Source organism: Scomber japonicus, chromosome 5 (genome assembly GCF_027409825.1).
Source record: "Scomber japonicus isolate fScoJap1 chromosome 5, fScoJap1.pri, whole genome shotgun sequence".
NCBI classification, from domain to species: Eukaryota; Metazoa; Chordata; class Actinopteri; order Scombriformes; family Scombridae; genus Scomber; species Scomber japonicus.
The window spans coordinates 20,387,006-20,411,829 of record NC_070582.1 but is presented as its reverse complement, the minus strand read 5'-3'; the positions used below and the strand labels follow the sequence as shown (position 1 = coordinate 20,411,829).

At 39.6% G+C, this 24,824-nt stretch overlaps 3 protein-coding genes across 3 annotated transcripts; 1 reads left to right on the top strand and 2 right to left on the bottom strand.

Moving 5' to 3' along the window:
* Positions 1 to 683: 683 nt before the first annotated feature.
* On the bottom strand, positions 684 to 9,653 carry si:dkey-234i14.6 (uncharacterized). Its single transcript, XM_053319438.1, has 5 exons — positions 9,011 to 9,653; positions 5,485 to 5,661; positions 3,712 to 3,921; positions 2,023 to 2,236; positions 684 to 1,617 (listed from the first exon to the last, which is right to left on the bottom strand). Exons 1-5 carry the CDS (start codon positions 9,494 to 9,496, stop codon positions 1,439 to 1,441), a joined length of 1,266 nt encoding a protein of 421 aa, XP_053175413.1. The 5' UTR covers positions 9,497 to 9,653; the 3' UTR covers positions 684 to 1,438.
* Positions 9,654 to 13,302: 3,649 nt separating this feature from the next.
* On the bottom strand, positions 13,303 to 19,465 carry prpf18 (PRP18 pre-mRNA processing factor 18 homolog (yeast)). Its single transcript, XM_053318786.1, has 10 exons — positions 19,368 to 19,465; positions 18,647 to 18,724; positions 16,587 to 16,688; positions 16,390 to 16,503; positions 15,956 to 16,102; positions 15,648 to 15,716; positions 15,224 to 15,364; positions 15,068 to 15,139; positions 14,813 to 14,968; positions 13,303 to 13,989 (listed from the first exon to the last, which is right to left on the bottom strand). Exons 1-10 carry the CDS (start codon positions 19,431 to 19,433, stop codon positions 13,909 to 13,911), a joined length of 1,026 nt encoding a protein of 341 aa, XP_053174761.1. The 5' UTR covers positions 19,434 to 19,465; the 3' UTR covers positions 13,303 to 13,908.
* Positions 19,466 to 20,581: 1,116 nt separating this feature from the next.
* bend7 (BEN domain containing 7) lies at positions 20,582 to 24,620 on the top strand. The gene is made up of 10 exons (XM_053319932.1): positions 20,582 to 20,659; positions 20,859 to 20,922; positions 21,487 to 21,564; positions 21,653 to 22,006; positions 22,287 to 22,403; positions 22,494 to 22,777; positions 23,492 to 23,599; positions 23,781 to 23,898; positions 24,015 to 24,128; positions 24,535 to 24,620. The coding sequence occupies exons 2-10, from the start codon at positions 20,859 to 20,861 to the stop codon at positions 24,618 to 24,620; spliced, it is 1,323 nt and encodes a 440-aa protein (XP_053175907.1). The 5' UTR covers positions 20,582 to 20,659.
* Positions 24,621 to 24,824: the final 204 nt, after the last annotated feature.

Genomic DNA, 24,824 nt, shown 5'->3' with positions numbered 1-24,824 from the left:
CTGAAACTCTTAAGGCTTTTCATGCATTTGCAATCAGGTAACATAACTAGAGAAATAGCTGGAGTAACAGTGGTAGCAGTGGTAGAAAAAGGAAGAAATGAAAAAGAAAAAAAAAGGTTTCACAAACAAAATTGATGTCCAATACCTCTGTCAATGAAACCCCAATATAGCAGTGTTTCATTGGTTCCATGCCATTTATAGTGACTTATAAGGATTTTTGAAGGATTAATTGAATTGTCATACTTCATCACAAAAACATGACTAAGGTGAGGCAGATGCAACAGAGATGCTACACCACTAGAAGGCAGTACAGCTTCATATCAAACATTATGTGTTGACAATACTTTAACACAGTAGCTTGTCAGTCTGCTTAACAGTTCAGCAAAAAGAAACAGGAGAACTGAACCTTATAGATCAGTCTGTTTTGATGTCATAATTATTTTATTCTACTTTACAATGGAAAGATGAAAATGTGAAAAATAATTAATCTAAAGAAGAATATATCAATTTCCTTCAAATCTTGGTATTTTATGATTTCTTTTAGAGCCTAGAGTAGCATGAAAATTATATTGTAATACTGTTTATTGCATTACATTTAATCTCTGAATGTCTGAAAGACCACTTTTTTCCCCCCATATCCTTTTTATCAGAACAGAGATAGCTTGTCACCATCTTTATTGGCACTTAAACAGGAGCAGGACATTTATATATATATATATGTATATATACATATATACATATATATGTGTGTGTGTGTGTCCGTGTGTGTATATATACATATATAGTATATATAGAGTGGAAAATATGACATCAGCAAAATAAAGTAGTAGCTAATAATTAAGCTGCAGTATTCATCATCTTTGAAATACGCCTCAAAATAGGTCACTGTAGCAAATACATCAGAACATCATCATCAACTGAATTATCACCACATTGTCAAACAAACACAAAGACAAAAGGCTGGATTATAACACTTTGGCGCATCTCCCTCCTGTGTCGTCTGACACTACGCTTTTGTTCCTTGGTCAAATCCAGTTCATGGTGACAGTTTTATACATTTCCCAGTTGTACTGTAGCTATAATGCTGAGGCACAGTCTATGTTCCCCCTAGCACAATTGATGTACCAAAAAATATATTAACAAACTTTGTAACCTGAAAATCAGAAAAGCTTCAATGTTGGACTAATAGTGGCCTTGGTTATCTGCTCCAACCTCTCACTGTATGTTATTATGACTTCTGGTCACATGTTTACATCCATTAGCCTATCCATCTGCTCACAGTTGACGCACATTCAGTTCTATTCAGCATGTGACCATTAGTAACCCATTTAAGCATTAGGCTCATGATTCATTGTAAACATTCATTGTAAACACAAATAATCCGTTTCCATCAAAACTGCTAGATGGCATTATGCATTCTCCAGGCTGTTGCCCTATTTTAGTCATACATTGACTCAGCCAGGCCTGTCTGCTTGAAGGTCTCAGCCACTTGTCTGGAGTGCTGCATCTTAGCTGACAGTGCCTCTAAAATATCATTCCGGTCCACAGCAGTGGCTGTCCGATAGATCAACGTTCCCATTGACTCCAGACCCCGCATTCCAAGATTCACACCACAACCTGGAGGATGAGATGTAGAGGAGAGGAAACACATACTGTACATCACACATATAATATATACTAAAATGTAATCTACCTCAGTAATGCACAACACGTATTTCTGATTTAAAAAAAAACCTTTTGCAGACTAAACTGCTTAGAGTACTCAGAGTCCTAAACCTTGAAGTCATAGAAATAAACACTGAGCTGCATGGGGAAAAGAATAGTTGTGTAAAGGCCATTGGGTGCAGTAATGAGTCAAAAACATTAATTTATCCGCTGCTTACGTCTTTCTCTTTCTTGTCAAAATTACTTCCTTTTTTACTATTAAGGATCTTTGACGTTAAGTCTCACCTTCAGCAGTACTCTTGAGAATAGAAAAGGTGGCATATGTACTGTTGCCCTATTTACTGTGGCATATAGTACCTGTGTCAAAGTTGAGCACACGCGCTGCCTCCCCCTCCACCGTGACAGCGACATTGTCCCCCTCTATGTAGGCAGCACTGATGCGTCTGTGTGACAATTGAATCTCAAAGAGACGACGGCTGCACTGCATGTGGTGCAGTGTCACATCGCTGAGGCGAGGCTCTATGTCCGTCTTATAGGCATTAAAGGACTGGTGGAAAATGTTCTTCATGATCTGGGAAACAAAACAGAGACGATTATGAGATATTTTTTATAGTTTGTAGCACCATTAAAACACCATTTCACCTATATTTTTTAAATCTTATTTTGTCATCAACTGAAATGCACACCATTACATTTATACAAGCATCATATGAATGCTCTGCTGATCACCCTATATCATTAAATTTTATGATGCACTCACAATTCAAACCATAGCGCCATGGAGTAAAAAAGAGTGATTAAAAAAGAAATGCATTAGTGGTCTTTTGGTTGAAATACATTTTTCTTGCAACTGCTTATACCATGACTGGAGAATAGTTTTGGGTGGTGGTGAGTAAAGCATTCCCCGGAGATAAAGAGAAAAAACAACAACAACGACAACAGCATGAAATTACGATGAAAATGTGCAAAATCCTTTAAAAGACAAGTTGCTTGAGGGATGCTTATTGAGTAAGATTGGATGCTTATAAAGCAGGAACATGGTCACTTTATATATTAATGTTAATGTTAACAGTTGTTTGTCAATTGACAGAATATGATTATTTTTCAAACTTTACCATTAAGCAATTAATCACAAAAATAATCAGCAGATTCATCGATTATAAAATAATAATAATTGCTGCATCCCTTAATCAAACATTGCTTTTAATTGTGTAACACAAGACCTACCAAGTTTTGCCATTAGAAGATTGAAGTTTGATACATGCACACTGAAGATTACATTTTGTCCAGTAGCTGCTGTGTGCATCACATCCATTCTACAGTAATTGCGGGTTTTGAATGACAAGCCTTTCTCTTGCTCTGGCTGCCCATGTTACACTTTCTCTCTGCTCTGCTCTTCTTCGACCCATACTTGCACAGTCATCTGTTACCAAGTAACAGTGCATCTGAACGGCCACCCACATAGCAACAAGCGCTCCAAGAATGGTCTTGCTCCGTACCTGTGTAGTTAGACCACACTACATGCTGTGGGCTACAGAGCTGTGCTTGACATGAAAACCTTGAGCTTAAATAAAACACTGACTGCTCAGTGATTGTAACTACTGCACCCACTACCTGTTGTTGGTCACTGATGTGTAACAGCAGGGTACAGATGGCCTCTACACACACACACACACACACACACACACACACACACACACACACAAAAACTACTTCCTCTCCTATGCTCTTTGGCTCGGACACACTCATGCTCAAGTACATCCACAGACTTAAAACACTCACTCACACAACAGCACACAAGCACTCACGCAAACACATGCACCCACATGCAGACACTAATGGACTACCATAATAGTGCAGTCAAAGTCCATTTGCTGAATGAAAGGTGAGGAATAAGTAGGTGCTGTGGATAGTTATTGTCTGTCTTTTCATTGCATTAACATGGAAATGCAGTTGCATATTCTTCACACACAGAGTCCTTTTCAACAATAGCAAGCATTCACAAAACTCTAAAAAGATTTTATCAAAAGGGGACAAGAGACTCACAGAGGAATTGGCTGTGTGCCTAAGGAAGCGAACCATCTTGGTGTCATAGGCGGGGGAGACGAGGGCCATGTAGCGGTTTCTGAAGGTGCCATAGATTTTCAAGTGGAAGCCAGGTTTGGTTGTGGGGTTTCGGTGCTCTCGGAGGGCCTCTACTCCATAAGCGGACAGGTCAAAGTAGAGGCTGTGGGCGCGGATCTCAGGAGTAGGCACCTGGAGTTAAGAGAGAGGTTAAGTAAGGGAGAGAGAAAGGAGAAACACAATTTGAATATAATAGAATAAAAAACGACCAGTAAACGGATTGGTGTCATATTCGCCATCATCATTTGGACATTAACTATTTATCTTCTTAGAAAGCCTCATTCTTAACATAACTGCACTCTGTGATATATGTTATGAAACAACATAAAACATTACCTATACACCATGCCTATGCTGTGGCTATCATTTGAGTTGACATTAAGAAAGGCTTGATTTTTATTCAGTACTTCAATTTGGCAGTGACTCTCTACTTTCCCTCGAGCCAGAAATGATCAATTTTCTTTTCAGTGACATAAACCAGCCAAGTGGGATCAAACAGCATTTAGTGCTGCAGCCAAGGCAGATAGCGAGGGAACAGAGCAGCAGCTGGGAGGGGATGGAAAGGACAGTAGGGCCGACCAGGTCACATATCCTGGGAGGTAAATTCAATCACTACAGGAAACAGCCAGGAAGAAAAGGGGCCAATAAAAGGCAGGCACACAGACTCTGAGGAGAACGTTATATGATTGCTTATGATGGCATAAAATAGCAAGGGAGACAACTTGTGTTTACATATTAGTCAGTCTGAAAGCGTTTTACATCAACCTGTTCATATTTTACTCCAAATGAATCCTCTCTATTGTACAGGTTGTCACCGTATAGCTCCATGAATGTATAGTGATCTACAGGATGAGGAGCAAAGTGCCTCTGTAAATATTACCTGTCTCCTCAGTAGACCAGCAGGGACGTGATGTTTGTTTGTCAGTCTGTCTGAACAATACTTCTGCCTGAGTAAGTGCCCTAAGGCTGGTTATACACCAAAATATTCCACTTATTTCACATTTCTTGTCTTGTTTGCTGTCTTTATTTCTTTTATGTGCAGCGTGTATAAAATCAGACAGTCAAAGGCATAATTAATAGTATTGATTTGGGGTATTTTTTGAAATGATGGGAACTTGGATTTTTATCTATTCTGTCTTTTGTGGGCCTCCTGGTAATATCACTGAGTCATCATTCAAGGAAACATCTGCTTATAAAATGACAATTGACCTTTGGCGCAGTATGTGAAAAACATCACAGCTGATGTTTTGATATCTTGATTTATATTCACCTGGCGGGAAACAGATTATGTTCCTGGCCAGAGGGGTGTAATGAATCGAAAGCTTTATTATCACCATCACCTGCCTCCATCAGAATAACAGCTGCTCTTATCAAATTCGATGGGTAAATCAGAATTGTGTTGATGCTGACATGATCCGAAAGAGTGCTGAAATCTGGCTGTTTATGTGAAAGTCAGATACTGTGTTCAGCTGCTATTGGCAGGTCTACAAAACAGTTTGCTCAAATCAGCTTTATGAGGACAAAGAAAGTCGCCTTACACTGTAATATCCTGCAATATCCTGTTTCTACTGCCTTCATTCTTTACACAAATAACAACCTGTTGGTTAATACCACAGTGTGTGCTGAGTGAATACTGTGTATTATTAGTGTATTTATACATGCATGTGTACACAGATTATGTGTGTGTGTCCACACCTGTCTTTGGTCTAGTCTCTCTATGGTTGCATTAGCTCCGTAGGCATGGCAGGACTCCACTGTGTAGTCAGAGCTGATGCCCAACACAGAGCAGGCATCACCACATGACCCATCAGCCACCACAATCACACGTGGCCAGTGATTGTGTGGGATCCGGCGCAGGTATTCCTCTGTGAACTAGAACAACATGAGAAAAACAAAAGATAATGTTCATAGCCTCATACTGCAGTGTGGAAGTATAAGTTGTACTTTTCAATGCGCTGTAGTCATCAAATATTTTGTATAGAAAGACTTTTCAATATTCAACAAGCTCAAAAATCATTGTGCACTATTTACAGGCAGCACTTTGGCCAGCACGATCTTGCCCCCGAACCCAGTACTGTGGTGGTGGCACTATGGCGGATGCTGTCGCTGTCGATGCACCGCTAAAATTCTGTATTGCAGCCAGAACGGCCCTTCCAATGTTTTCGGCTAAATCGCTGGACATGCTGACATGATGCCGAGCAAGCAAGGAGCATGGAGAAGGTGACGGACAATGGAGTGTATGACTGGGTGCGGGCGGGTGCGGGGGCAGGATCGTACTGGCCAAAGTGCTGCCTGTAGTACAGGTTATAAATCCCGCGTCAAATAAAATTTCAAAAAACATGTTTTTTTGTTATTTTACGTAGTTATTATCACGCTAATGTATGTTCAAGTGTTCATTTCCCCCAATAAGTTTATGTCAATTCGTTTTTTATTATATAAACACAATCTGACCATCTCGAGTTTTTATTTCAGTACTTCCGGTTACCGGCAGTGTGAATTTGCATTTTAGCTAAATATTTAGTTTCGCCCATAGACTGGTTTCACCCACCCCGAACATTTAGATTTAGCATTTAGATTGAACATTTAGATTTATATTTAGCATTTAGATTTTAAATTTAACATATAGATTTTATATTTAGCAGGTGATGTTAAAAAATTCACACCATTTTTTAAAACACTGTTTGAAACTAAATGTGGCAAAATGTTGATGTTATTTTCAGTGTGTGCAACTTTACAAACGGTGCCCCATAAAAGCAAGGGATGCGTGAGGGTGACTGGTTTTTCACTCTTTGACGGACGCCACCTCTGCGCCCTCGCTTCCTAGTCCTAGATTTGCGGGATGACCTCGATCCATGGCCTTGTCTACTTGACTCCAGCGATGTAAGGACTCTCTAGAGTACTGGGTCCTTGTTAAATGGAAAGACGATGAGTCGCCCAAACTCCACGCTGGCTGAAACGCCATCCATAAAAAAGCAGCAGTACAAAAAGTTCCATAATAGTTCCCCGATCAGCCCTGACGTAGGTCAAAATAAACGCTTCTGTTACGTGCCGTGATAGATCCCGATGATAGATCCCGGAGATAAGACACAACACAACTTAAAAAACTTAAAAAACAAACAAACTTTTCATACACATATTCACATGTCAATACCATTCTGGAAAAAAAGTTTTATACTAAAAAGTTTATGTTAGTCAAATTTTGTATTATTACAGATTTGACTAAATGATTTGACTTCCTCTTCGACCACTGCCTGTTTATATAAGAGACTGGTTGGTTGTATTGTAATATAGGCATACAAGCTATTAAAATGGGCTCCAGAGATTGTGCTTGTCTTGGCAACAGTACATCTCTCAGAGAGATTTATTATCATGCCTGTGTATGCATCGCTGCCCCTCAGTAAAACACCAGGTACTTGCCTGTGCAGAGAAGGAGGAAGAACAGGACAAAGCGACTTTAGGAAAGACTGACAGGCTGAAAGGCCTTATGGCTCAGACCTGAAGCAATCTATGTTTAATCCATTTAGACTGCAGAGAACATTTTAAAAGACCATCTTTGCATTGTCAGATCTTTGAAGCATTCACAGGCTATAGGAGTTGGGGGGAAAATCAGTGAAACACAATGCCCTCTCTAATCAAGAAGAAAGAGTTAACTTGGCAGTGACTAAACGAAAATGAATGTTTGTTGTGATCAATTCCCCTCTTGACCTTGTCTTCCATCTTCAAAAGTTTGTTGAGTCACAGGATAGCAGGGAGGAGAGGCAACAAATACACATACAGCTGAGATTGTTACTGAACAGTTTCAGAGAGTAAATAATGTTTTCTACTGTTTGATGAGAAATTGAAAAAAAAACCTACAAGGTTTTAAAAAAGCACTGTCACAGTATTCACAGTGACCCTCAAAGCAGCGATAAAGTCTTGTCTCTGGTTTCCAGCCATGACACAAATATTCACTGAACATTTAATCATTGTTTGCCCGATCTGCACACACACTGCATGCCTTCTCTCTGAAAAACTCTTCAGAGGTTGTCACATTAGAGGGTTATTTCTTTGTCCTAAGTCGAGGTCTGGATGGGGTTGGGGTGGTGGGTGAGGGGTGGTGGATGAGGGGTGAGGGGGACTGTTGGGGGGCAGGGTTTTTTTCATGTTGTTGTTCTCACAATGTTGAAGTTATGAAGCCCACAGTGAGGGCTATACAAATAAATGTAACCTTTTAATACAACAGGGATCACAGGGATTTGTGATTTTATCATTGCATATGATGCTGAGTAATGGAGTCAGGTTCCAAAACACACACAAGCATTTTTAATATGTTTTTTGTTTGATTTGGCTCAATAACTTCAACAATCCCTTGTAGGAATTTATAGTGAAATCTGTGTTTCAAATGTGTGAACTCTAATTGTGTCTTTTACTTTCCACTGGCCTAAATACTGCAGCAAAGATTCTCCTCAGGTTTGAGGTCAGCTTACATAACAGGTTATTTAAACTGATAAGCTTTCAGCATAACATTATACAATGTTGTACGAAGAGAAGCTTCAGAAGACTCACAGAGTAGTAACCACAGCATGTATGTCATAAATGAACAAGTTGATCTACAGAAAGTTGAATGTAAAATGAATGATAAATGAACAACATTCTAATCTAGGCTATGTGTTCCCTTTCTTTCAGGGTGGTGCTTTGAGGGCAAAATGATGAGAGCAACTCTCTCTCTCTCTCTCTCTCTCTCTCTCTCTCTCATATATACACACACACACATATACAAATCAGGGGGCTCTTTAAATGTCAGTAGAGAAAGGAGTGAGCTACAGTGTCTATTAGAAGCCTTGTTCAGGTTCACTCAAGAGCCTTAGGGGACTAGGGTTTCAGATTGGACATAGTAACATCTCTGTCACCATCACTGCTGATAGCTATCAGACCCCTGCTGGAGTGGAGGCACAAACACCAGCATCTTTTCTTTGACCACTGCCACTTAGAGAGGATCAGGTTTTGACAGCCCATAAACAGTAATCACAGATGAGATGATACTTCTAGTCTCTCTCTCATCTCTACAAAGTCATCACCTATTATTTCCAGACCAGTGACGTCTATGTATTATTGATAGTTTTAGTTTAAGATTCATAGCATGGTTAGAATAGTACATTAGGGTTATTTTAAGTATATAATGTCAAGAGGTGATGTGCTTCTATTTTACACGACGGGATATTTAGCAAAGAAGAGGCTTTACCTTGGTGCCGAGCTGCACCTTGACGTTCACCTTCTGTTTTTTCTGCTCCAGGATGCTCAGCAAGTACTCCTGAAACACGCCTATCCTGGTGAAGAAATGTTCGTTGTGCCAGCAGCCCTCCATGTTATCAAAGTCCACCCCGAGTCCCAGCAGAAACTTCACGCTACGAGGATCTAAGGCAATCTGCTGGGGCCGGCAGAGTAGGGCAGTCCGGTACCTCTCATCCATCACGGTCAGTTTCAGCACCTTCCCGGAGCGGACAGCGACCAGCGCGGCCGTCAAACCCACGGGTCCCGAACCCACGATGAGCACCGAGATCCTGGCCCGCCACTGTCTGATGCCGTCCAGACTCACTTTCACCACCACGTACACGGCCACTGCCACCAAAGTGCTCAGAGCAGTGTCGTAGGCTAGAGCGCGGTACTTTTCCTCCGCGTTATCTCCAATGCCGCCAATTCCAGCGTTTTCTGACTGCAACCCATCCATAACGCGTGTAGGGCTTAAAATAAAATGTGTGCCAGGCGATGCTTGCCGGGAGCCGTATCCTCCCTTAGCAATTAGAGGAACGTCGTGTCATCGTCTATGCATTCACTGAAAGAGGAGCTTCTATGCAGACGCACATCAGACCAGCTGCGACTTGCCACATGCGTCCTCTATGCTCGCTGCTCTGCAAGTTGAGTTGTTGCAGCACGCTGGACTCTCTCTCTCTCTCTCTCTCTCTCTCTCTCTCTCTCTCTCCCTAGCTCCTTAAGTAAGGTGTATGTTCATAAAGCGTCAGCACAAAAGGGGCAGTCGAAGCGTAAATGTTTAAATCAGTCATATTTTCGAAAGTACTTTGCAGGACTTAATAGAGTAAATGGAAAACTCTCCCGCGGCATGTGATGTGATTCTCTCTCTTTAAAATCCAATAGATGCTTAACAGCAAGCTGCAGGGGCAGGACAGTATGCTTTGGTTATACTCTGAGAAACTATTGATTTACTGCTAAAATAAGAGAGGTCGATTTCACCCCCGTGCTCTCTCTTTCTCTTTCTCTCTCTCTCTCTCTCTCTCTCTCTCTCTCTCTCACACACACACACACACACACACACACACACACACTCACTCACAGACACACACAGGTTTAAGTCATTTTGTGGGTATTTACATAGACTTATATTCATTTCCTGGAGACTTACTCTAATCCAAAAATCAGTGTTTTATCAGTTGGGGACAAGGATTTTGCATTTCCAATTCAATTGACTGTGGCCTGTTACAGGACGATGTTAATCATTGTCTCCATCTAATGTTGTGTTTGACTGTGATTGATTGACAATGTAAAGGATATATGGTATATATAAATAAATAACACGTGCACAGCCATAACCAGGATTTCCTTTCCCTACCTCTCTTCTCTGTACCAAAGGAAGAGATGGCTATGAAGACACCTCACCATGGTGATGGCTCCTCAGCGCACAGGGTTCATTTATAAGAAAAGATGCATTCATGTGCTGATGCTGCTGGTGCTGCTACTCATAAAAGAATGGGAATGGCATATTAAACAGAGATAATGATGCAGTGCTGTTGCTCTTTTCATTTTTATTTCATGTAATTTTTAAAAATTGTAATAGACTTATCTAGACTTTTCCCATCAGGTCGGCATATAGAAGCTGAATAAATAAAAGTGATTTTTTTTTTTTTTACCAAACATCATTTGGTGCCATATTCTCTCTTCATATGGCCCTTTCATTTTCCACATCTCTGACCCCAATGCATCACATTTATCAAATGATTTTGCATTTTTAACTATTGCTTTGACCTTTGCATTTATTTCAAGCCTTGCTAATAAAATCCACACTTTTAAGGTGGTGATGGCATTAATTTACCTAAGTGGCTCTTGATATAAGCCAAAGCATTCACAGGAGACTGACAGGGAGTTTCAAATGGTATATTGGTCTAAGCGTCAGAAAAGACAAGTGTAGAAATCCATAAATCCACTTAAATTGCCAGAAATCCAAACTGAGGGGAGACACTGAAGGGCAAACACAAACACACACACACAAACACAGAGTGTGTGATACACTATGCCTCCATCAGTAATTGGTTTCCACCTCTGCTCAGGTGCCTGGCAACGATCACGCTGTCCATATGAAAAGAAAAATGAAGCTCTAATTACGGTGAAGACCTGCAAGCTGGCGGGCGACCATATACAAGGAATGAAAGGAGAGCGGTCACCTGGAAACAAAATGATGAGCTGAAATATTCCATAATGGTGCACCCAGTGATCACTTTAATGTACTTAATTGCATGGTCTTAATGCAGAGTGCAAAACTGAAATGATGGCTTGGTAAGACAAATATAACTAAATAAGGTTTCTCTATGTTTACAGACAGACTTTACCTAAAATGAGGTTATTTGAAGAGTATCTCACCAAGTCCAAGTACTTCCTCACATAATGGACCATGAAATAATACAGTAGAAAACAATTAAGCATCTAAACAACACTTTTGCCTCGATTTCCACATTGGCATGCTAATATATGCAGTTACACATGGGTGATGGAGATAATCCTTCCACGAAGCCTGGGGATTTGAATGTGTTAATGACATTGAGTGGATCTCTCACACGTCCTACTCCGACACAACCCTGTGCCTGAACAAAGGAGCGCTGAGAGCAGGTTTTTATCAGCTTGCCCACATCTTACAGTCAGGAAATGGTGTTGTGTATAGATCTGAGGTCATTAGAGAAAATAAAAAGTAAGGCCCCTCGTTGTTTTCAGTCGGTAGGCTACTACAGTACATCCAAACACAGGGTCACTGCCAAGAAAATGGGATGAGAAATCGCACTCTATACAAATTCTTTGAATGGCTTGTACAAGTTGAGGTGAATTGAAGAGGAGAATCTGGAAGTAGTGACAATGACTTAGCATTTTTAATCCCACATGGGGGGGTGGGGGGTGGGGGAGGGGCATACTTTATTTGCCAAATACAGCAGTGTGGATGTCGTTTTATCATTTGCTTACACTGAGCATCCATTCCTGCAAATTTCTCCCAGTCTGGGTCCAGATATGTCATCTTGTAAATTTCTCCCAATTTGAGCCAGACATGTCCTCCTTACTGCCCACTGTGTCAGCATGTGTTTTGGCCCGATCAGAGTGAAACATCTGCCCACGTCGCTGTTCTCATGGCATCTCACCAAACATCATCACATGCTGTTCATTGTGTGTCATTCTGCCTATTAACAGTTAGTTACTCTACCAGACTGTTCTATGATGCACCTGAATACTTGTAATCTTCTAATAAAAAATATTTGGTTTTATTACTCTTAGAAGATAATTGTAGCTATTTTCTTTTCTCTAGGCTGCCAACTTTAAGTGAATGATTCCCTTTCTCTTGCTCGTAGATAACTTGCACAACCCCCCTGAGGTATGATAGCACACAAGGGAGTCACTTATTAATTCACATTGAACAGAAAATACCTTTCATTTCAAGGCCAGGGCTATGCAAACATCACAGCTCAGTGAGCAACAAAGTAGTCTGGACAAAAGCCAAAATATTTAGCTGACTTTATCTCAAGGACAGACAGATGAATGCTTCTGTGTGAAGCCAAACATCATGACTTAGTTCAAATGTTTCTGCTCTCCAACTGTTTCAATAAAAATGTTCTTTACTGGGGGTTAGATGCTAGTGCTCAAAGTGAGACATTTCACAGGAAAACACAGTATGAGTTCACAGCATTTAAAGTGCCAACTGTCAATCTGTCTCCAGCTGCGACTCGACTAATGACGTGTACAGAGCTGACAGACTGAAACGGTGGTGACGTGGGTTCAGGCACCCGAGAACACACTTATGACCACAAGGAACAGATCAAATCACCATGGTAACTCAGTGTAATAAGGTCAGTGTGTGACGCTGGATGTTACCATCTTAGTACACTAGTGGAAGGTTTCCATTGCAATCAGGAGACTAGTTTTTGCATTCATTTTGCTTTGGATTGCCTTTCAGTACAAAACATAATTGCACACCGATTCCTCAGTTGTCAATCAAATATATTCAGTGGGTCATAAAAACTTTTACTGAAGCATGTGTAAATTTGCAGAGTCCTTTATTAGCCACTGTTTCCCTGCAGACATATTTAACAATGACAAAACTATTCTTAACCTGATTCTGGCCAAGAATACTCCCATTCAGCAGAGCAGCTGCAGAAGAAAAGAGTGCATATCTTGACAATTACAGAACATTTACTTTAAAAAGGAAAAATATGATAAAAAAAAACAATCCTGGTTTAATAAAATGACCATTTATTTTCTCAATAAGATGGTGCAGGGACACAGACTGGTTTCATTATCTGCTGAAAATGTGAAAACTTGTATCTGAAGTGTAATAAAACTTACACCACTGGATCTCTCACCACATCAAAATAAATCTTTGAAAACATATGTATGCTAGTACTTAAGGAATATATTTTTACAGCCTTGAAAAAACAGCAGGAAGTCAAGTTTGATACTTGGGTTCTTCCTGCAAAAACAGTCTTGATTCCTCAGAGCATCCATTAATACATATTGTCACAAGAAGGACTGAAGACTTGTAACTACTAAAAAGGTCTGACTGGTGCATCTGTTTTCCCAGTAGTTCACTAAACCAGGCTGATGAGTCTCAGGGGCTGATGAGTGTTCTCCAGCTTAATCTGTGATGTTTTCATTCTTGTAAGTGAAATTAATGTCAGTTAAATAATATGGTGAGAGAATTTTTACTCTCTCACTCGCCCTAATTTTGTTGAAATTATGCATTTTCTCTCACAGTTATCCCCAGTCAGATGAAAATGTACTTACATTCACATCATACTAATACAAAAAATCCTATTTTGGATTGTGATACAATGGTTCTGACAGCCTTGTCATGAGATAAGATGGAGTTACAAATTAGAGAGCATTGTACTCCACACACTTTGATGGATCAGTAGTGAAGTGTTTCTGGCAGATTGTCATCAGCCTCTTCAGTCCCTGTAGAGAAAAATAATAAAGAAAACAAGTTAATATAATGCAATTGTCAATGAAAGATATTGTCTACAGCCATGCCAGCTAGTAAAACTAGCACTAAACACAAAGTACAGCTGAACCTGATAGATATGCCATTTGTCATCATAAAGCACTTGGGTATAAATTCTGCCTGATGATGGCGCAAGAGGAAAAGTAAAGAAATCAAAAGTTGTTACAATTCATCCTGAGAGGAATATGCATATCTGTACATCTGAAGTCTGTTTATGTGACAATCCATTCAACGGACCATTTTCACAGCAGATATTTTAACGTGTCAGAGCAGGAAGAATTAATAACATTGATGGCTTCATTCCTTGTCGGTGAGCCAGTTCCTAGGCTCTTGTGCATGCTCAGTAACAGGCATGGTTTAGTAGGACAATTACTGGAATAGAGCCATCGTTAACATTATTATTTACAACTGTGGTCTTCCTGCTTTGACATGTCAAAATGTCTGCCGTAAAAAGGATCTTAAGCTGTTGCAACATTTTACTCAAAACCATAAATCTTGACCTCATAGCGCAAATGGAAAGGTCAGGGGATCATCAAAGTCTGCAGGATTCATCATTTGGGAACAATGAACCCCTGTACATAATTTTGGGCTAATCCATCAAACAGATCTTGAGATATTTCAGAGGAAGTGTGAAAACTTTGAACTGTTAATGGGAGGGTGGGTCACCAAAATCACAATGATACATCCACTGTCAGTGTAATTATCTTACATTCACTGGCCGATCGTATTTGATCAAATTTAGACAACATCTGCAGGGGAAAAATCTCAGGGTCTCACCTGAATGTATTTTCTCTGTGTCTCATCATTGAGAACGTGGGCCACATGTTTGGAGAAGATCTTTTCTCGCCCAGTACGGGCATGGATACCCACCATGGTCACACCAATAGGCCAGGGAGCATTTCCAATAGCCATCTGCAAATATGCATCATTCGCCTGGAACAAATGGTGCAAAGTTGTTAAAACATGTAGCTTAGGATTTGATAAAAGGGACTAACATAGTTAAAAAACACAATTTTTCAGATCTTGACAAACCTTAACATATTCCCTCTCCAACATGAACTTAATGATGTCTGTGATAGATTCTTTGATGTCAGCGGGTAAATTCTGAAAGACATAATATTGAAAAAAAAAAATGATTAAAGATGAAAAAAATCTATTAAAATTACATTCCCTTTCAACAAATGTTACCTTCTTTCTGAGCTTCCTGAAAAGAGGTTTGAGGTAAGACTCAGTCTGTGAGTGGGTTGCACTGGCCAGCTTGCCCTGAACACTGCGCTTCACATGGTCCTCTCGGCTGTTCAGATCTTTGGCCCAAACTCCAAGAAGAAACTGGAATAAAACAGAAAAATATGGTTATTAACAAAATATTACCAAGAGTTGCAATGGTGACAAAAACTACTTATTATTTATTTTTGCCTGGTTGTAATAAATGCATCACATAAAGCATGATAACTTTAAAATAACTTATCTTTATCTCTTTAACAACCATTCATTGATTTAAAAACAACACAAATCAGTAATTTAAACAAAAACAACACGAATAACAGCAACAAAACTTTTTATCAAATAACTCCTTCTGGGTTAAAGACAGAATATGGTTTTCTTGTCTTACCCTCAAAAATTTGTCAATAACATCCTGGTCTCCATGATCATCTCCCTTGCCTAAGGTGTTGCCAAGAGCCTGTGGGAGAAATTATGAATGAGAGAAAAACTGAATAACAAACTTAACTTACTAAAGCTGAAAATTGATGTTTTACATAAATGATACATTCATGATCAGTGTGCAGCTGGGATTTATTAGAACCTTTAAATAATATCCAGTGAGTTGAACATCAGTAAATAGTCATAAAAAACTGAAAGAAAGCTTTTTCATAATCTGGACCAATTCTTCTTCACAGATGTTGTACAGTTATAATATACCTCCAGTTCTTCTATTGTGGTGTTTTCTTCGTGCACTTTTAAGTCGTGCTGTGTGTCCACTTCTCCTGGCTCTGTTCCCCCGACAATTTCATTCAGGTACTGCTGGTCAATCTTATCCATGGCTGCCTTCAGGTCATTCCTCAAACCCTATACACAGAAGCAGTAGAAAGGTTAAAAACAAAAAGCAGCAATCAGCAAAATAACACCATGAAAAATAAATTCCACCTTTCCTCAACTCATTACAATGTGAAAAACTGTGATGTTAAAATAAAACTCAGAGTTTATTGAATACATGATTCTGTAAGGTGACAGCACATTGAACAGTACATGTGTATAGGTGTGAATGGTAATGACACACAGAGGCAGCAGTGTGTATTTACTCCTGAATTAACATACTGTAATAGTGGCTCAACCCAGGACACCCTCAGTCCTACCTTGTTCACTTCTGGGGTCAGAATCTCAATCTTTCTGAGTCTCTGGAAGGCATCATAGTCAGACTCTCCAAACAGGCGGATTGGTTCCCCTCGTTCTCTCAGACGCCGAATTACCTACGTAAAAAAAGACACATTTAATGTGTTGTATGTAAAGAAAATTACAGACAAGGGAGTCTTCATATTTTATACTAACTCACCTCCTGTCGTGACAGTGTCATTGGCAGCTTCTCCTCTGTCAGTTCCAGTTCTAACACTGGATTAGCTGAGGTGGATGGCTCATCCTCCTCCTTTTTATCAATCTTTAGGAGAATACGGATGGAAAAGAAATACACTTAAGTTAAACTTGCAGCACGGGACTTTTACATATAAATGAACATCTGTAACAGTCAAGCCGTTATCAAACAAGTTCACACAATGCTGATTAAGCCCATCAACACCAGATAAATGTAATAGTATTTCACATTATTCAGATTTTTTAACTCTGGAGTGGGGTTTGACATTCTCACACTGGCCGGATGAGTCCATACTGCCCATGCTCTATGGGAAGAGCATGCACAGTACAGACTTCCCCCAGCCAGGCCGACTAACTTCTAGTTAGCGCTCTGCCAACTTGAATGGAAATAAATGTTATTGGACTGAATGGAACAAATTCCAATAGTGAAAAGAGTCAATTTTCTGGGATCGTCTGATGCTCAAAACTATTTCTCCCACGTTTACAGCCGCAACAATAGTGATGGAATCTATGACCTAAGCATGTCTCGAAAGTGTTTTTGTAATTTGTCTTATTGCCAAGAGGGAGAGACAAAATCCTGCACTCCAGCTTTGATAGAGGGATGTGGAGGTAATATGAAAAGGCCAGAATTCGATAAGTTTTTTCTGGGCAGGTGCTGATAAAACTAATAGAGGTGGGACACGTGAAAACCATCTCCAATACCCTTTTGAGATGTGACCTCAGGAGTAAAGGGGATGTGTATCACTATAATAAACTGGACTGCACAGATTGACATGCGTATTGTACCTGCAGTCACCTAATAACTTAAATTTACCAATAATAACCTAATAACTTAAACATACTAATAAAAGCAAGTGTATTGAGTATTACAATTAATGTCATAACTTTCATTTTCATGCTGACTGCACCACCAAAACCTCATCACTGGCAAACATACTATTTTAACAATATGAAATACTGCAATAAGGAAATTCAAAGTATGCTACCAGCTCATGCTTTTATAGGCGCATGCATCTCGGCACTCTTAGATTGTGGTTTAAGCAGCACAATCTATAAGAAACTGATGCCAAAAGCCTTCCAAACAATCACCCTTTGCTCAAATAAACACAGTGCACTGCATGTGTGCAAAGACCAGTATGTCTGACATCTTAAGCCTTGCACAAAGTAAAACAGAAATGCAGTTTTCCATTGAGCCACTGTTACAAGGCAATGCAAACTAGTGACACAACACCAGGAAAAACTCATAGTTGGTCTACACAACAAAGCTGCTGTCACAGATTAAATGCAAAACAAAAGCGCAGCTTGATAACAGAATTATCTTCTATTTCAGTAAAGTATCCCATGCTGAAATCCACACCGAGGCTGTGTCCCTGTTTGGCTTTGTGGCTTCCTTTCCTTGTTCCCTTCCTTTTTGACTGTGGAAATTGATTTGTAAGATGTGACTGGTCCAGCTTACAGTGAGTCTCTGTGTCATACTGGTTACAGCACAAATAAATGAATAGTTAAAAGCAGTATTAAAAATAGTACTGATTCACCAAATTGTTTTTTGCACAACACAATAATCCATGAACAGCTTAATTTCTACAGACTTTATATCAAATTACCATGTGTTTTCAGATTGACTGAATCGTCTGTTAGAGACTAGAAAATAAATATGTCTCCACCATTTTATTTCTGCTGTTACCTTCACCAGTCTTTTTCTTTGAACTATGAAAAGGGATGCCAAGGAAGTGGAAACTTTTGGGACACAGTGTGTTTTATCCTTTCATCATGCATCCTGTCAGCTACTTTGACTGTGCAAACCCATACCTGGCTCTCAGGAGTCTCTCTCTGAACCTACAGATGCAGGCGGCAGAGGCAAGTTGGGGAGAAACAGCACAGTAAACACAGACACAAGCACTAGTTTACACCTGAGCTTTTCTATTTCCTGGGGAGAAAAAGTTTAACTACAGTACTGAAATGTCATACAGGAGAGAGCTGAATGGCAAACGAGAAAGAGAGAGAGAGAGATTAATGATAAACAACCTTATATCCACATCTTCTGTAGTAATCTTCTTGCTCCTTGCGGGCAAGATCAGACCTCTTGAAGAATCTCTTGGTGTCCTGAAGACAGAAAATAAATCAGCTTTTTCGCATTTCTTACCAAACTCTACAAGCCAATGAATAATTCATACTGATGGTGAAGCCTAGAGTGGCATGTAACACTTTCACAACACACTATGGTATTGAAGACATACATTTCTTACACAATGCTACATCAGAACCATTTGTCTTGCCCTAGGTTGGGCTGAAAGTGAGGACACACTGAATGAAAGCATTTCGCAATTTCAATTAAATTTCAAAAAAACAATTATTTTCAATAAAGCAGTTTACAGTTATGAAGTTTGAGTTTTACTGGAATAAAAATGAGTAATTCTGAGGCTTCATAAGGTGTTTTTGGGTGGGTTGGAACTCCAGAGTCCTTGCAGACCACGACAGACACAGATAACTTATTATGAAGAGCCAATGATCATCATAGGCAGTTAGAGTAGAGAAGAGAATTAGCATCAATTACAGTGCGATATTGATAATCTGCTAGGTTACCGTGTTGGCTTTTTCAAAACTGTGTCGACGTACCCATCCATAAACTAATGTATTTACATGTAATACACACGGAAAGTTGACTTGTGTTGAACCAACTGTTAGCTAACGTTTTAGCAACAGGGCTAACTAGCAAACAACACAACCAACTCTTAATGAGACTCACGTCAACAAGCTCCTTTTCTTCGAGGAGTTTCCTCTTCCTTGCGATCTCAGCTTTAAGTATATCCATCCTAATAGTGGTCGTTCACTATTTGGCTCAGCATGTGTATTTATTGAGCCAAATAGTTAGTGGGAGCTAGTTGCCAATACCGGAAGTTAACCCCAAACAGCCGACCATAGACTTTCAGTATAAGAGTCGGCGGAGATTCACTTTGTTTTGGTGACAACTTCAAAATAAAAGCGTGAAAATAAGACGTGAATTTATCTATTATTTATGTATTAATTTATTTTTCTCTATACGTGGTTTCACTTAGGTTTTATTTTCTATATGTATATTTGGATAAAATAAAACAATACTGCTTTATATTTTACTCTCCTGATACTGTTTCCTAGTTACTGTATTAAAATCATGCTGATTTAAAACATTTGACATTTAACATTATGAATTGGGAGATTTTGGCAGTTCTAGGCTACTTAACAGCAAACTGTACATCCACAAACTGTACGTGCACGTATCGTGGAAAAATTGAAAATATTCTCACAGATTTTACCATTTAGACATTATAGACATTAACAACCCCCCCCCCCCCCCCCCCCCCCCCCCCAGACACACACACACTTTTAGCCAATTCCTCCAATTCACAGCCCCTGCTGCAAACATGTCTCAGATTTGTTAGATTACCATTCACAAATGGTCTTTGAGAGAAAATTACTGATTATAACTTGTTGTTTGGGTTGAGAGAATAATGAAGGAAATTATGGAAAAAAATGATACCTAACATATAGCCTACTTCCTATTTTCTGCCAGTGACTCACATTTTGCCTGGAACCAGGTCATGACTGTAAGGAGGGAACATCATCCTTTAATGCACATCAGCTTCAGTGGGATATCCACACTACATGCGTCAAGAAAGTGAGATTCAATTTAATCCCTGGCTGCCATCAAAGACATGTTTTCTCATTCGTTTTCCCCTAATCACTGATGACAACAAACGCTCTGGTGACATAAATCATAAGTTATTAATTTAACAATCAAGACAAACTTTCCGTTTCCAGCTGATCAAATGATACAGTGGTCTCATATCTGCACTTCTTCAAATGCTAGTCCATTGTCTGGACACAACAGTGGCAAATGTCTGTGTCGACCTTATGGATGAGCATACCATCAGGTGGCGCAAAGGAATATGTGACGATTTTTTTTTTCTTTTTTCAAATATTAAACTCATTAATTTATTTACATGGTGAAAGGGAAGATCGAGCATCATAATGGAAACGGGAATAGATCACATAACCTAGGTTAATTAATCAGCTGCATTTAAGCTTAACGTGGTGAAAATCTACCGATGACAGGATGTGTAGCGCAGCCTGGGGAGAAATTTAACTGATTAATAAAGCAGACGGACACTGATTCCGCTGAGTGGATCCAGTCACTGATTTCGTCTTCTGAAGAGCGATTTTCGACTACACGACTTACTGAAGACTACACCTCCTGAAGATGGAGTTTGGGGAAAGGAAGAGAAGAAGGAAGTCACAGAGCTTTAAATTGGTCATGGATGAAGGTAGGCTGCTGAATGAATGAATGCAAGACCTTACAAGACGCGCGTCTGTGTCTGCCTGTTTGTCTGGCGCTGTGTGCCAGCACGGACGACCCTGTAAACAAAAGCGATGGCCACGACAATGCCCATAGTCTTTGCATCGGCTTTACCTCATAGCTAACTCTGCTGATTTAAGTCTTACATGGTAAAACATTCCTGAGGATCAATCTCAACATAGCTCAGCGAGGAGATTTCTAAGAATTAATAAAGCGAATGGTCCAGAATATGAAAATATGTTGCGTATTCTGATCACATAACATGCAGCTTAAATTGTTCACTTTTTGCTGAAGCTATAAGCTCCAGGCCACCTCTCTTCACTACACTACTTCATACCACCTACAGGTGGATTCTTCATGGGATGGGAGGGGGAGGGGGGGCAGGGGGGGGTTCTGCTTTAGTTAACATCAGAGACCTCATCAGCCTACACATGCTTCATCATTAAAATCATATTGCAACTATTTGTCACATAGTTGTTATTGTAAAATACAGTTTGAACTGATTCATTGCAAATTGACTGTTTTCTTGCAGATTTTAACTCTTCATATACGATGAATTCCAGCTGCAAAGATGCAAACGGAGAATCTAAGGATGCTGCTGTGCCTGATGGTATGTGTCATTTTAAGGATTACTTCTATTATACATTATGGAGGATCTAACTAATAATACAGTATATACCAACAATCTCTCTGTATAGATTGGCTGGTGGATGAGGGCATGGAGATCAAGAAGCAAATCACAGGAATGATGAGACTTCTGAGTGATAAGAGCAGCAGGGTATATCAACGTGTGGGAACAGAGCAAGACAGCTCAACAGTGACGCCCCCGGACAGGCATCTGACTTGGGTACATCAGCCTCCACCATCATCTCTTGTTTCAGAGGACCACCAGATCAACAACTGGAACTCAACAGGGGTTTTGGAGCCTTCACCTTCATCCATATCCACCCCAAACCCCAACGGTCCAGGCTGTGGCCAGTACAGCACCCGCTCCAAAGCCCTGCGGATCCTCAACAATACCAAGGATCTGAACAAAATGATTGAGGCTAATGGTAGGGTACCAAAACTCACTAATTTTTTTGTTAGAGATGAGCACCAGACAAGCAGAAGGTCAAACCTCATGCAGAGGTATCTGTGTGTACAGCAGACACAGCTGTACATGACAGACAAGGACGTATTAGGCGCATTGCTAATATAGTGCTAGTCAAACATTCATGCACACATGTACACACATCATTGTCAGAGACATGGCACAAAAGCCAATTGCACCTTTGTATGCATGCACGTTTGAGTTGAAAATAACTAACCAATACTTAACTGACTTTCCAGCAGACATAGACCCTCCTGCGCCTCCAGAAACACCCTGCTGTATGTGTAACTGTAAAGGCTCCTTGCAGGCTATTTTGCAGGAACTGCGTGCCATGAGGAGGCTGATGCAGACTCAAAAAGGTCAGTAACGGAACACAAATACTCACAGACTTTGAGAGAGGAGGACAGAACTAGAGAGTGAAAATACCATTTGCTACTGGCTTTTTCTAGTGTCTTTGGAAAGGCAGGAACAGACTGCATCACCATGCCAACCTCGCCTTGGTCCTGGCCCTGCTCCTCGTCGTAGGCCCCGCAAGAGGAGGACTATCTATAAAGTGGCACCACTGACTGTGTCTAGTACTAGAAGATCTGGTCTTTCCACTGTGGAGGCATCACCACTCACTGTTACACCTGCAGAATCTGGAAAGAAGGAAGATGACGATAAAGACTCTAACACAACCAACAGTCATCCCATCTCCTCTGAGGTTTTAGTGCAGCCACCCCAGAAAAATGTAGTAACTGTCAACAACACACACAATTCTCTCTTGAACCAACGGAGGGCACCTCAGGCCATAGTAGAACAGGTAATCTTCATGTGGTATTGTACATTTACCAATTGTGTATGTGGTCACATGACTTTTCTGTGTAAAATGCTACATTTATAGCTTTAATTAACAATTTAGGTGTGTACTCCATTCCCCCACAGATATAGTATTTATTTTTTAATACTAATTAAGTATACTGATCTTCCACGTTTTTCATATCTGTGCATCGGATACTGTTTTTCTGTTTTAATCCAATTTAGCATGCATATAAAAAATCATAAAAATTTCAGGTGAAAATATATGTGTGTTGAAATCACCCAAGTAAACAATGCTGCCTTTATTCTCTTCTTATTCTCTTCCAGGTTTTTATGAAGATATTGAGATAAATAAGAGTGATTGAGTTTCTAATAGAAAATATTCCTGCCTCTTCTCTCTCTAGCATGTTTGCTCCATTTATGTGATTTTGATATTATAAGCTATCGCCCTGTGGCATGATTTGTTGCTATGGAGATTCTTCATGTCATTATGAGTTAGAGCTAAAAGTCATGACAATGACTTGTGTAGAACATTTGTGTGTGTTCTCATGTTTTCCTTCAAAAGGGGACTCAATCTTCTTACTTTGTAATTTATAATTTTCCAATAATATGTATAAGTCACACTTCATGCCTTTTGATTCCCTTTCAGTCTGACGTGCGTCTCGCAGAGGAATATGATGTATTTATTTCAAAGGCTCAGCTAGACTCCATTCTGGTCAACTATACACGTTCTGGCAGCCTGCTGTTCCGCAAACTGGTGTGTATCTACAAACTTCAAGAGCCACTTCATTGGCCTTTTGATTGTGGTTAACTTTACAATCATGTGGCATTACTAATTACTTACACTTTATTATAAACACAAACATCTTCTCATTAAGGTTAATAAAAAGCTGAGTTCACTGAAGATTCAGTAATGGTGAACTGTACTGTGTCTTTAGGTGTGTGCCTTCTTTAATGACGCTACCCTGGCTAACTCTTTGCCAAATGGTAAAAGGAAGAGAGGACTCAATGACAACCGCAAAGGTCTGGACCAGAACATTGTGGGTGCCATTAAAGGTAGGTTAGAAAAGATTCAAAAGGTTTAATCAGTTTCTTGGCAGGGTACACTAACGATGACTGTGACACTGCAACTTCTGAGGAAATATTAATAGATTTGTGTTATCTGTGTGCAGTATTTACAGAGAAATATTGCACTGAGCACAGAATAGAGAAGTTGCCTGGGCCACGAGACTGGGTTCAGATCCTTCAAGATCAAATCAAACTTGCCAGGAGGAGGCTGAAAAGAGGTAGTGTATTATTATAGAGTCTGCTTCTGTATTATTTCTGCTCTTTTTTTCATTAAAGTAATTGATCCTTTACTGTATTCTGTTTACTGTATACTCATTTATATATATATATATATATATATATATATATATATATATATATATATATATATATATATATATATATATATATATATATATATATATATATATATATATATACATATGTATTTTAAAGGGGGTGCAATGCCATTTTTTTATCATTACAATAATTCTTCTTCTGCCTCTTCTTCTTCTTCTTAATATTGTTGTTGTTGTTGTTATTACTTGTAAAAGCGCGTTATAAATAACATTTATTATTATATGCCTAAGAAGAGGCTTTCTGTGAATACGTCAAGCACACCTAATTTTTCTGTTGACTCCCCAGATGCTGCAGAAGCAGAAGAAGTCTTAAATGGACCTTCAACAAGTATGAACCACACATTAAAAATATTCACACATATGGGCAGCTAACGGACACATACATGCATATCAGACAATGGTCACTTTTGGGGACATTACATAGACTTACATTAATTTCCTGGAGACTTACCATCGCCATATACTTGCCTAACCTCATCCTTAACCACTGACCCAATAACCTGCTTTTTTCCAATTAAGGACATGGTTTTTGTCACCAGATGGACAACCCATCCCCAACTAACTGGTCCCAAGTCT

Coding starts and splice junctions, on each gene's coding strand:
- si:dkey-234i14.6 (XM_053319438.1), bottom strand. CDS start 9,496: ATGGATGGGTTGCAGTCAGAAAACGCTGGAATTGGCGGCATTGGAGAT. Junction 5,662..9,010: donor AGGTGCAGCTCGGCACCAAG/GTAAAGCCTCTT, acceptor ATGTTGTTCTAG/TTCACAGAGGAATACCTGCG. Junction 1,618..2,022: donor TGTGCTCAACTTTGACACAG/GTACTATATGCC, acceptor CTCATCCTCCAG/GTTGTGGTGTGAATCTTGGA.
- prpf18 (XM_053318786.1), bottom strand. CDS start 19,433: ATGGATATACTTAAAGCTGAGATCGCAAGGAAGAGGAAACTCCTCGAA. Junction 16,504..16,586: donor TGACACTGTCACGACAGGAG/GTGAGTTAGTAT, acceptor TTTTTTACGTAG/GTAATTCGGCGTCTGAGAGA. Junction 14,969..15,067: donor TGGAGAGGGAATATGTTAAG/GTTTGTCAAGAT, acceptor CATTTGTTCCAG/GCGAATGATGCATATTTGCA.
- bend7 (XM_053319932.1), top strand. CDS start 20,859: ATGGAGTTTGGGGAAAGGAAGAGAAGAAGGAAGTCACAGAGCTTTAAA. Junction 22,778..23,491: donor AGCCACCCCAGAAAAATGTA/GTAACTGTCAAC, acceptor ATTCCCTTTCAG/TCTGACGTGCGTCTCGCAGA. Junction 23,600..23,780: donor GCCTGCTGTTCCGCAAACTG/GTGTGTATCTAC, acceptor CTGTGTCTTTAG/GTGTGTGCCTTCTTTAATGA.